Genomic DNA, 12126 nt, shown 5'->3' on the forward strand with positions numbered 1-12126 from the left:
ACCATCAGAACTCCTTGGCAAGCCAGAAAAGGGGATAAATTTAACACCAGAATTTAATGGCACTCCATGGGAATAGCATTGTCTCAGAAAACTTCTCTCTCAATTGTTGCCAAGAAGAACTGGATGCAGGGAGCTGTAGCAAGCTCCTCCGCAGCCTGAAGCCCTCCACCCAGCTGGCCCCCAGTCCCGGTCTGTGCCTGGCACTGGGGCAGAGCTCTGAGCCTGAGGAAGTTGCTGCAGCTACCACCCATGGGTGTCCCTGCACTGCATTCAGCTTGTCCCCACGTGCCCAGCCCAGGCTTCAGGGCTGGCAGGGGTGGCTGCTGGCCAGGCAGCAACAGGAGAGGGTGCAGACTCACAAGATTGAGGGATTGTCAGGGATGATGGGCCAGGATCTTGGCCAAAGGGGCAGAAAACAGGGAAGTCAAATGAAGAGATTATGGTGCATCCAGAAATTGTTATTTACCTTTTTACAGCTCAGGAAACCGCTGCAAGGAGCAGCAGGACTTGCCCATGGTCACCTGCAAGGCAGTAGCAAGTCAGAAAGCGAGTGCCTGTATCACCTGAGCAGCCACTTGGTATCATTTGCTGTGCTCCAGGCTGGTTGCATCCATTCACTGCCAAAATCAGGGCTTCTCAGCAGCAGGGACCGCTCGAGGGGCAGCTGGGGGCTCACTGCCACTCTCAGCTCAGTGCTGTGCCTGATGCCAGGCTACTCAGCCTGCCTTCCTGTTCCCTAAACCCAGCTGGCAGAAATCCCAGCTGCCCCTCGAGCAGTCCCTGGCTTCAAGCCTTTCCTTTGTGGCTTGAAAATGGGGGAGAGCCAGCCTGCGCTGAAAAGTCCCCCATAGCAGCTGGTGGGGAGAGAACAAGGGCGGTCGCCCCCACCTATAGATATTGAGTAACATAAAGGGCTGGAGTCTGAGTTTGTTTCATTTCCAGAAAATGAGAAAAGAGTGAGAGACAGTGGCAGAAAGAAACCCCGCTGAAAATCCCCGCACTCTTGCTTTGACAGAGCTGAGCTGCAAATTTCCTTTCTGCAAGCTGCAGCACGTCCCCGACCAGCCACCAAGCTGGGGCTGTCCCTGCGCAGCTGCATGACACCAGCACGGATGTCCCAGCTGGGGGAAGGGGAATTCAGACGTCGCTTTCGCTGTACTAAAGGCAGCAACACGGTGGTGGCCTTGGCAGAGTGCTGTGGAACCGGGGCCGCAAGGCCAGCAGCATCGCAGCCACATCACGCTGAGCCACCGGAGTAGCAGCTTGGGAGCCCCAGGATACTGCAGCCCTGCAGGTCCCTGCGCACTGGGGGCACGTTTCATATCGACGAGGGACCCTGGCATCTGGTGGAGATGGCCAGGTACGGTGCCTTGCTGAGGCGCCCGGAGGGGCATTTTGGGTCCATTTACAGAGCATTTCTGGGAGCTCTGCAGATGGGGACTTGCCAAGGGGACACGGTTTTGCTGACTGTTATTTCCTGGTACTGCTCGCCCTGGCCGTGCACAGCTGCTGGAAGCCCACATGGGCTGGCAAGCTGCGGCTTAGCCCGGGTGGCACATGCTGGGAGGCAGTGGTGGTGCTGGGGGTAGGGGAAGCCTTTGAGATGGGGAATGGGTTTTTGTGCCTGTGTTTTCTGAGTTGAACAGGGCTGCTTGCCAGGCAAGTGCCTTGCAGGGAACCCCAGCGGCTGAAGTGCTAGTGCTGGGCTCTGCTGCTGCGCTGCCAGCCCCTGTGCCACCCTCTGTACCAAACTGGGCCTGACCCCATTGCACAGGAGCCCCCAGCTTGCCAGCCCCTCCAGCCCCCCTGTCAGCCCAGTTCCTTCCCCACTGTGGAAGGCAGGCGAGTGCCTGCCCCAGGTGATGGTGCAGGTGCGCTGGGAAAGATGGAGCCATGCTGCAGATGCTCAGGCCAGGGGTGCCCCTGGGACCACATGTGCAGGGGATACCCCAGCTGGCACTGGGGAGAAGACACAAGAGGAACTGTGCCTGGCCCCAGGGTTACAGGGGCAGCCCTTTGCCCAGGGCAGGAAGGTAAAACCAGAGACATGTGCTGCATGGGGATGGGAGCCCACCGCATACCGGACTTGCAGGAGACCCCAGTGTTTGGATGGGATTTCCGAGATGAAACACTACTGCCAGGCACCTACTTGCCCCCAGCCATTCCTCCCCATCAGGCATCCCCCCCAGCCACCCCATCTTCTTTTCCCAGGGGAAGCTGCTCTGCTCACTGCCAGTCCTACCTAGAGCCAAGGTGGAGACCCAGCAGAGACATGGTGCTCTTGGCTGCTCAGTAGTCGATGTAGGATCTGTCCGACAGTCTCACTAACAGCTACATCTGATTACTGGGTCACCAAAGGGTGACCACGCTGCACCTGCAGGAGCTGCCCTTTGATCTGCTGGAGACAGGAGGACCGAGGCTCTCCAGGAGCATGGCGGGGGCAGAGGGAGCTCTGATCCTGAGCAATGTTGCAGGGCTTCAGCTGCCCAGGAAAGCAAATGCAGCTTTCCAGTTGCCAGAGGGTAAATAAACCCTTGTGGAGTGCACTTTCCTTCTCTGGGTGGTTATGAAAGCAAAAGCCCTTTGGAGCATCCTGTTTACAGGGTCCCTGGGGCTGAAGGCTGGGCGCTGGGCTGGACACCCGGCTTCTCTCCCCCTGCACCCCCACGGCACCCGTCCCTCCAGCTGTGCCTTGCCTGGCCCTCGGCACCTCAGAAGGCCGAGTCCCAAAGCTCAAACCTGCTGTGGGCAGCAGCCCCCAGCCCCCACGGGGTGACTGTGTGCAAGACATCACGCCTCGGTCCCTGGGGAAGTGCTGTCCCGCCACTTTGGCAGGTTGCGCACACACCACTCCAGCCAGTTCCCCCTAATCAGGGCAGCGCAGGAAACACATGCGGTGCTGCTGCGGCTGCCGACACGTCCCGCCTGCCTGCCAGGGGGAAGGAGCTGCCGGGCTGTTTGTTTGTGAGGGATGTCCTGGCCACCGGGCTGTTTGTGAGGGATGTCCTGGCCATCGCGCAGTGCTGCCCTGGTTCCCAGAACGTTGCCTGTTCCACCACCCATCACCTGCTCCCACTCATGCACTGGTTTAGTTAGCCCCACAGGAGGGTCAAGCCTGCTCCTCCTTTGCTTACAATCTCTCCAGGAGGATCTTCTATATATCTATATAAATAATTTTATTTTTATTATTATTAATTCTATTTTTTTTAACCTGTTGTATCTCAGGTTTCCCAGCTTTGCCACTCCCTGAGCAGCCACGTCCCCAGGTGGGAAGCAGGTGGCTCTTGTTCTGCAGCAGCTCAAGCGCCTACCGGCCCAGACGCGGGAGGCTGGCGGAGGCGGCAGCACACCGTGTCCCCGCCGCGCTGCCCAGCCCAGCTCGGGGGCGCCGCAGGGCACAGCCGGGGGGGCGCCGGCCGCAGCCCCTCCGCCCCGCTTCCCACCCGAGCCCCGGGCCGCGCCCCCCACCGGCCCCGCTCGCCTGCGTGACCCCCGGCGGGCGAGGCCCCGGCGGCCCGGCCCGGCTCGGCCGGGGCGGTAGCGACCGGCAAGAGGCGCCGCCGCGGCCGCTCGCAGCCGGGCAAGAGCCGCCGTGGCGGAGGCAGCGAGCGGCCGCGGGCGCTAAGACACCCGGGGAGCGGCCTCTGCCCCCGCCCTGGGCACCGCGGGACCCTGCCCTGGGGGACAGCGGCGGGGGGCCGAGCGGGCCGCGCCGCGGCAGTGACAGAGGCGACGGTCCCCCCCGCGGGGCGCTCGGACGGACGCGACCGGCGGCGCAGCCGGTGCCACGGCGACCCCGCCCCGCGCGCTCGCGGCCGCTGCGCCCCACGCGCCTGCGCGGCCCCGCCCCACGGCGCCGCGTGCCGGCCGCGTCCCTCAGCTCGGTGACGCGCCGGGGCGCGGTCACGTAGCGGCGGCGGCGAGCGGAGCCCTGTGGCGCCATGGCGGGGCCGGGCGGAGGTGGGCCGGGCCGGGCCGGGCCGGGCGGGCATGGCGGCGGGGGTCCTCCCATTCCCCCCGCCCCCGGCGGCGGGTCCCTGGCGGCCCCAGCTCGGCCTCCCCGGCAGGGAGCGTTTCCATTGACAGGGCGCGGCGGCCGGTACCGGGGCTCGGCGCCGCCTGAGGGCCCGCAGGGCGCTCTGGGGGCGGCTCCCGGGACACGGTTGCTCGGCCCGCGCCCTTCCGCGAGCACCGAGGGGGGTGGGCGTCCCGGGGACGGGGTCCGAGGGGGTCTGTGGTCCGGGGGGGATCCGAGGCCCGAGGGGGGAGGGCGTGGGGCCTGAGGGTTCCCAAAGGCGTAGGGGCAGCGGGCGCCAGGCCCCGTGGGCTGGGTGGCTTGGTGGGTTCCGTGTCCCTGGGGAGGCCCGGGGCGGCTGTCGGGGGGCGGGGGGCGAGCAGGCCCGGCACTGAGCCTCTCCGGGTGCCCGCAGGTGCGAAGGAGGACTTGTTGAACGTGCTGGACCTGGCGGAGTACACCAAGAACCGGCCCTGGTGGCGCAAGGTCTTCGCCCCCAGCTCGGGGTCGAGCGCTGAGAAGTACAATGTGGCCACACAGCTGGTGATCGGAGGGGTCACGGGATGGTAAGATGTGCTGGGGTTGCTGTTGCTCGTGGCGGGCAGGATGCCTGTAGGCACTAGCCAGGCTTTCGGGAACATGCTGACAGGTGCAGGGTGATCATCTGGCAATCTTTCAGAGGAGGCAGGTGTCCAGCTTGCTCGTCCCACTGTGCCCTGGTGTGGTCTGCTGAACTGTGGGAAGTCTTAAAAGCTGTCACTAAACTGGAACTGTTAGAACTAAGACTATCTGCTAGGGAAAAAAAATGGCATCAGTCTTTAATTTTTGAGGTAAGATAATTCTCTTCTAACTTCTGGTGTAAAGTGGTAGTGTTGATTATAGGACAGGCAAATAGAGTCTCTTGGAACAAGGATACCTTCCTCCCTGGAGATGGATGTGCTTTAGAAGTCTGCACAAAAGCCCTCCGTGGAGGTGGCTTGCTGCACCTGTGGATATGGTTCCTGGGGTTTTGTGTCACTTGTAGCAAGCACCAGCTTGGAGCTGGTGGCCTGTGGCTTTATTTGCAACTTCATTCCCAGAGCAGCGTTGTTTGAGCTGAAAACTCGGTGTAATCACATTGCTTTGCTTCTTGCTGTGCCAGTCATCTTCATCTGGCACAGGTGTGACCATTTAAAAGTGTATGACGGACCTTCATTTTCTGATAGAAATACGAGCTGTCCACCTCTCTCGTATCTTCACTATGTGTATGTATTCAGAAATGGGTAAAAGCAAGTTGCTGTGTTGTTTTGCCATGTGGATAAGGAAACTGTGGTCAAAGTAAAGTCTGGTTTGGGAGGTACAATACACTAGCCCTTTTCTGCATGACTGAGCAATGGCCTGGCGCTTGCTTGAGTTCTGGTGGCTGCAATGATGTCTTTCACATTGAGAGCATGTAACCCAATTTGGAGACCAGTGTAGCTTTAGACCACCCTTGTCTGCTTGTTTCAGTGTTTCTCTTCTGAGAAACAAGAAGGAAAAGTTTGGGGAACCAAGAGGCTTGCCTTGTGATCTGCTCCCTGTGCGCTATCATGAAGCAGCAGCAGATGTGCTGCCTAATTTCCCTTCAGAGATGATATCAGTTGGGTTTTTTTTTAAAAAAAACTAAAATCACTTGTTGCTTTTGGTGAAATCATGAGTTTCCCATTATTCTTTTGGGAGAAGATTGACATTGAAGAGATAAGAATCAAAACTGCAAAAGGCTGAAATGTGATAGTGAGAAGTAAAAAGCTATAAAGTGTCATTTTTGGCTGAGTGCAGGTTCTTTCTCTCTGGTTGCATGTGGGTTTCTTCTGCTGTTCGTCAGGCTGTCTCCAAGTCTTGGGTAATTACTGTCAAAGGCAGCCTTGCCTGTGGGAAGCATGCTGAGGAGTGTGTGTTTGGCATCTCGTTCTCCTGACTGGATCCTTGTTGATTTGTAGGTGTACTGGATTCATCTTCCAGAAAGTTGGAAAGCTGGCAGCGACAGCAGTGGGAGGTGGCTTTTTCCTACTTCAGGTGTGTATGAACAGCGGGCAAGCTTTTCAGAGAACTGTGCTGTGGGGGACGAAGGGCTGTCTAGTGATCATTACCTGCTGGGACGTGTGGGGCCAGTTCCCCGCTCTGCCAGGAGCCTTGTGTGGCTGTGGATGTCAAGGGTGTGTGTTCCCCAGGGTGCATAGATGCAGCAGCAAAATAGGGTCAGTGTGTGTAAACTTAAGGATTGCCAAAAGGTTCTCTCCGCTTAGGGTCTGCTAACAAAGGCCAGGCCAAAGGTACGTGGGGGCTGTTATTGCAGGGGTACCAGAGTAAAGCAGGAGGCAGCCTTCAGCTACTGCAGGACTGTCTGGTCAGAACTGGGTACTGAGTCCTATGCCTGTAGAGATGATGTCCCTGTAGGAACAGCCCTGGATGTCAAGAGGGATTTGTCCGTGTCTATAATATGCTTTCTGTCAACCTGGCTACTTGAGGAGTCAGGTCAGCATGGATAGGGGAGAGCACTGGGAAAGCGAAGAAGAACTGAGATCTCTCTCCTCAGCCATTTCTCCTGGTTTGCAAGAACCTTGGCACTGAGGGGAGCTGCTCAGTTGTAGACGTCTAGCAGGTACATCCTGCAGGAGGCAGAACAGCTCTCAGGCCTTGCCCAGCAGTCTTGTTTGCTTTTCAGGTGTTGTCTTGTGTGTAACTCGTTCTCCCCACTCTTCTGTCTCTGTTTGTTCTGCTGAAAGCCAGAAGCATGCTCTCAGCAGGGAGAGTTTCACAGCTGAATCATCCTGACCAGATAAAATATTTAGAGAGGAACAGGCTATTAATAGCTGTGTCCACCCACAGCAGCAGGAATGCTGCAGAGAGTCCCAGCAATATACATGGCAGTTGTGAGTGGGAGGTGATGCCAACTTTAATATATTAGAGAATAGAGGCTGAAACAGGCTAAGCTCCAACGTGTTCCCTGCTGTTAGGGGATTACTGTGGGAGACAGATGTTGCAGGACAGTTAATACAGCTACAGGGGTGGTCCTTTGTCCAGTTTTTAAGCTAGTGTGCTCATCCTCTCAGCCCACTGGACCAGTGGCTGTGGTCAGGGAAGGTAGGTCGGGAAGGGGGTCTATTTAGCCATGGTCATGCAGGACTTTACTCCAGGAACTTTCTTTCCACCCCTCAAAACTCTAGATTGCAAACCACACGGGATACATCAAAGTGGACTGGAAGCTAGTAGAACGGGACGTGAACAAAGCCAAGCAGCAGCTGAAATTTCACAGCAGTGGTAACAAAATGTCTCCAGAAGTGAAAAGCAGAGTGGATGAGGTGAGACAACTCTCCCAGGGCGTGTGCAGGTGCTTAGCTGGAGGGACAGCAGGAGACAGGATTTACTCCTGGACTCTTACGGATCTTCTATTGTGCAAATACAAGGAAGGAATGCTTGCATGACAGCAAGACTGGAGAGATGGCAAAGGCTGCGGATGTTGTCTGCCTAGACTTTAGTAAAGCCTTTGACACCATTTCCCACAGTGTTCTCTTGGAGAAACTGGCTACTCATGGCTTGGACAGGTGTACTCCTCACTGGTAAAAAAACGGCGGGATGACTGAGCCCAGAGGGTGGTAGTAAATGGAGTTAAATCCAGCCGGTCACAGGTGGTGTTCCCCGGGGCTCAGAACTGGGGCCGGCCCTGTTTGATATCTTTATCAATGACCTGGATGAGGGCACTGAGCGCACCCCCAGCCGGTCTGCGGAGGACACCAGGCTGGGGCAGTGCTGCCCTGCAGGGGGGCAGGAGGCCCTGCCAGGGGTCTGGGCAGGCCGGGCGAGGGGCCCAGGCCGGCTGTGTGAGGTTCAACCCGGCTCCGTGCCGGGCCCTGCCCGTGGGGCACAGCAGCCCCAGGCAGCGCTGCAGGCTTGGAGAAGAGTAGCTGGAAAGCTGCCCAGTGGGAAAGGACCTGGGCGTATTGGTCGATAACTGGCTGTATATGAGCTGGCAGTGTGCCCAGGTGGCCCAGGAGGCCAACAGCATCCCGGCTTGGATCAGAAACAGTGTGGCCAGCAGGACAAGGGAAGTGATGGTCTTCCTGTACTTGGCACTGGTGAGGTGGCACGTGGAATCCTGTGTTCAATTTTGGGCCCCTCGCTACAAAAAAGACACTGAGGTGCTGGAGTGTGTCCAGAGAGGGGCAACGGGGCTGGGGAACGGTCTGGAGCACAAGTCTGATGGGGAGTAGCTGGGGGATCTGGGGGTGTTGAGCCTGGAGAAAAGGAGGCTCAGGGGGCACCTTGTTACTCTCTACAACTACCTGAAAGAAAGTTGCAGCGATGTGGGTGTTGGTCTCTTCTCGCAAGTAACAAGCGATAGGACAAGAAAAAATGGCCTCAAGTTGCACCAGGGGAAGTTTAGATTGGGTATTAGGAAAAATTTCTTTACGGAAAGGGTGGTCAAGCATTGGAACAGGCTGCCCAGGGAAGTGGTGGAGTCACTGTCCCTGCAGGTATTTCAAAGACATGCAGATGTGGTGCTTAAGGACATGGTTTGGTGATGGACTTGGCAGTGCTGGGTTAATGGTTGGACCTGATGAGCTTAAAGGTCTTTTCCAACCTAAACGATTCTATGATTCTGTCTGTGCATATGTGAGACAGCCAAGGCGGCTTCTAGGCATGACACCAGCTCACAGTGTGTTGCTGCAAATTCCTTGGGATGGGAAGAAAATGTGCTGCAGTGGGGGGAGAAGTGTCTCTTCAGTCTGATAAGGATAGCTAAGCAGATCTGGTAGCAGGGGGCCTAGTTACCCTGGACTCTGCTGTACCCTGGTCTGGCATGCACAGTCAGCAGCCCCTTCTGTCAGACTGTGCTGATTGTGAGAGAGCCCTGGAGCATGTAGTTCTCTGAGGATCTGAGCTGCACTGGGACTGGACCAGTTCAGGAGCTGTACACACAGTGGGGAAATTAGGGAGGCGAGGTCGTTGAGTAGGATACTTTCCCAGACCTGGACAGTGGTCTCTCTCCAAGCATCAGCCACCTTGGAGAACAGTCTGAGGGATGTCTTGTTACGGGGAGGGTGTGTGAGTGATCTATTGTTGTTGAACACTGTTGGCTCTTCTCTTCCCTTCCTTAGGTGATCATATTTCTGAAGAAGAATGTTATCCTGACTGGAGGGTTTGCTGGAGGATTCCTGCTTGGAATGGTGTCCTAGAAACTGCGCTCAACTCTCCCTTCGTGCCCAGTCTCCCTTGCCCTCCTCTACTGCTGTTCTCTCTCACTTCGAAGTCAAAGGATGTTGCCAATAGGCTCAGTCCTTTCTCACAGGTTCCAGCCCTTATTTCTTACAACACTGCTTCTGATTTCCAACCTTTTCCTCTGGCTGGGCTGTTGGGGTGCTGGGATCAGTCTGAAAGCTTATGACTCCTGGTGTATCATTGTGATTCCTTTCCCTGCCAGATATGCCCAGTCCTAAATTTTCTGATAAACTGTAGCCTTATAAACATGTAGTGGCAGAGAAATCTCTTAAATGCGCTTCTTCCCAGGTGCTCAGGGCTCTTACATGTACATTTGTCTGCCAGTATGTGTGTACAACAACTGTCAGCTGTTCACTGCAATTTAGCTTGCACTTCTTCTGCCCTGGTACCTGGAATGCCTGTTCTTCCTTCTGCAAGAGATGGTGTGGTCAATCCAAAACGTGCTTGGCTGTTCTGGGGAGGATGCAGAAGTGTCAGGGGACAGCCTGGGCTGTGTCCAGGGCAGGTGGATAAGGAGCAAGTTCATGCTCTATGCGGTGCTGGGGTTTTTCCTGCCCTACCGCTGCAATTGCATTGCACGTAGATGGCTGTTTGGCTTCTTGTCTGCTGTTATTTATAACCCTTACTGGAACTGCGGCACTGGCATTTCTGATGGAAACTGAGCACTGTGGGTGACTCTCCAGGCCTTTTCCTCATCATGTGTTCTGAAAGTCACCAAGCTTCCTGCCCTGTAGAGCACCTCTCTGGCTTGCTAGCCGACTGCTCAGCCTTTGGAATGTGCTGAGATGCTCTCTTGTGGTGGGCGGGCTTCCAGAGTGCGTGACCTGTCTGTCAGGCTAGCTGGCTCTGGTGTGCATTTCAGCTGCGCCACATACTGTAAATCACCTTGGGCCTCAGACTGGTGTTTCTAGGTCTACCATGACCTTCTCTGGCCACTTTGGTGTTGGTGACGCTCTAAGAGCTGTAACGTGTGGGATGGGATTGTAGTCAGGAAATGCATCCCTGGTTAGGATACGTTGTACTGATCTAGGGTCCCTGTTGCCAGCTCTGCTGGAATGGTGGCAGGGGAGGATGTCAGATCTGGACTGCAGTCCTTTACCTGCCCCTGCAGAGCACAGACTCCATCTCCCTGGCCTCTGCAAGCAACTGAAATGACAAAACTGTTGGGAAAACCGGGTTGTGATCTTGTGGGAGTGGCTCATTTCCGTACTTTCTGCCTTGGTTATGTTCCCTCCTTGTATTTACCATTTCCACAAAAAATGCTGCTTGCTTAATTCCGTGGCTCTTTTCCTGCAGGTGGTGAGGCAGCCCAGATGCAGAGCTCAGCTGCTTTTGAACAGTCTGTCCCAGTACAGCTGTGTGCAGAGCAGAACTCTTAACCTACAAGAGAATATTACAAAAAAGAAAACAAAAAGTCCCTTAGAGGTGTTCTGCATTGGCTGTGCTGGGCTGGCATTACCACTTTCTAGAGTGTGGGGACTTGCATGATGATGCAGTGATGTCCCCCAGCAGGTACATGTAGGAGTTCTTGCCAAGAATGTTTTTTTATGTGGGAGTCAGCCCATCCTTCAGTGGGAAACTGCTCAGGAGCAACGACACGCACAGCTGACTGGGACGCAGCACCTGCTTCAGTGGCTGCACCCCATCTGCAGTGCTGGGTAATGCCTTTCTGATCATCTGCTGCTGCTCTCAGTACGGCTACAAATGGGGATCTTCCCCCGAGGGCTGCTGGAAGAGCTGGAGCGGTGGGGTTTTCTACCAGAGGTTTTGGGATGAGCACTTGCCACTGTTTATTTTGTTTCAGCTCTGTCGATTGAAGCGTCAGTGTAGCCACACATTGATGTAGCTGAAGTTTTCTCACCTTTGGGATCTGAAAAGAGGCTGCAGGTGACCAGGAAACAGAACTTATATTTGTGCCTGTCCTGCCATCCATGGCCAAGGAGAACGATGGAGCCGCTGGGCTCACGTAGTTTTAATGGTGGTCTTCCTAAAAGCCATCCAGGACTGCAGGAGTGATGTGATCCAGCAATAGGTCTTCACTGAATTGGTGTTTGGGAGTGACAGGTGGTGGTGGTGGTTTTGGGATATTTTTTTTTTTGGTAGTAACCCTGCAAGACTGAAAGTGCATGAATTGATACGTTTGTATTGCAGGATATTTCTTCCTGTAGGAAAACAGCGTTGCTGCCTCTCTGCCTGGTGTGTTGCCTAACACAACTTCTTCTGAGATGCACTAATCTCCACAAAGCTTTCTCCAAAGACAAAGTTCAAAATAAATCATTAACAGACCTTAGGGATTTTTTTCAGGCTCAAATAAGTCACTATTTCTGCCCAGCCCCAGGGAAGGGTGTCCTGGGTTCTGCTCCGCAGGGTCCCGACTTGCTGCTATGGAGAGAAATGGGCCAGAGAGGGAGCTAAAGCGCCTCAGTTGCTGCTGGAAGGGGCAGTAAGTGACAAATTTACATTGAGTTTGATATGAATGCAGGCAGGAAATGGACAAGGACATCAGGATCTGGCAAATCTTTCTGCTGTGCCACTGTTGGGCTGGTGGCTGGCAACTTTTGATGCTGTGGGCCCACACTGGAAGCTTTGTTGCTGAATCAACCTCTGTGGGTATGCATTTTCATTGTTGCAGGTACCGGGATGAGGTGTTACCCCCCCCTTCCCCATCCCTGCTCCTTTTGGTCTCGTTTCAACAACTTCTGGCATCTGTTCTAGTATGACAAGATTTAAAACACACTAGGCTTTTAAAGTGTTTTTATATATTGTATGTAAATGCTTGTTGAAGTGATATTTTTATTAAACAGTTTTGCTCTAAATAGCTTTTGTGTGAGGTCTATTAACTTCTTGGGAACCCGCGTGGTTATGTCTTACCC

The 12126-nt window shown here is 55.3% G+C and overlaps 1 protein-coding gene across 1 annotated transcript; it reads left to right on the forward strand.

The window, feature by feature from the left end:
* The first annotated feature begins 3853 nt into the window (after window positions 1-3853).
* FUNDC2 (FUN14 domain containing 2) lies at window positions 3854-12069 on the forward strand. The gene is made up of 5 exons (XM_037408280.1): window positions 3854-3960; window positions 4431-4581; window positions 5974-6049; window positions 7201-7335; window positions 9133-12069. The coding sequence occupies exons 1-5, from the start codon at window positions 3942-3944 to the stop codon at window positions 9208-9210; spliced, it is 459 nt and encodes a 152-aa protein (XP_037264177.1). The 5' UTR covers window positions 3854-3941; the 3' UTR covers window positions 9211-12069.
* The last annotated feature ends 57 nt before the right edge of the window (window positions 12070-12126 follow it).

This window comes from Falco rusticolus, chromosome 14, assembly GCF_015220075.1.
Source record: "Falco rusticolus isolate bFalRus1 chromosome 14, bFalRus1.pri, whole genome shotgun sequence".
NCBI classification, from domain to species: domain Eukaryota; kingdom Metazoa; phylum Chordata; class Aves; order Falconiformes; family Falconidae; genus Falco; species Falco rusticolus.

Coding starts and splice junctions, on each gene's coding strand:
- FUNDC2 (XM_037408280.1), top strand. Junction 4,582..5,973: donor ATCGGAGGGGTCACGGGATG/GTAAGATGTGCT, acceptor GTTGATTTGTAG/GTGTACTGGATTCATCTTCC. Junction 7,336..9,132: donor TGAAAAGCAGAGTGGATGAG/GTGAGACAACTC, acceptor TCCCTTCCTTAG/GTGATCATATTTCTGAAGAA.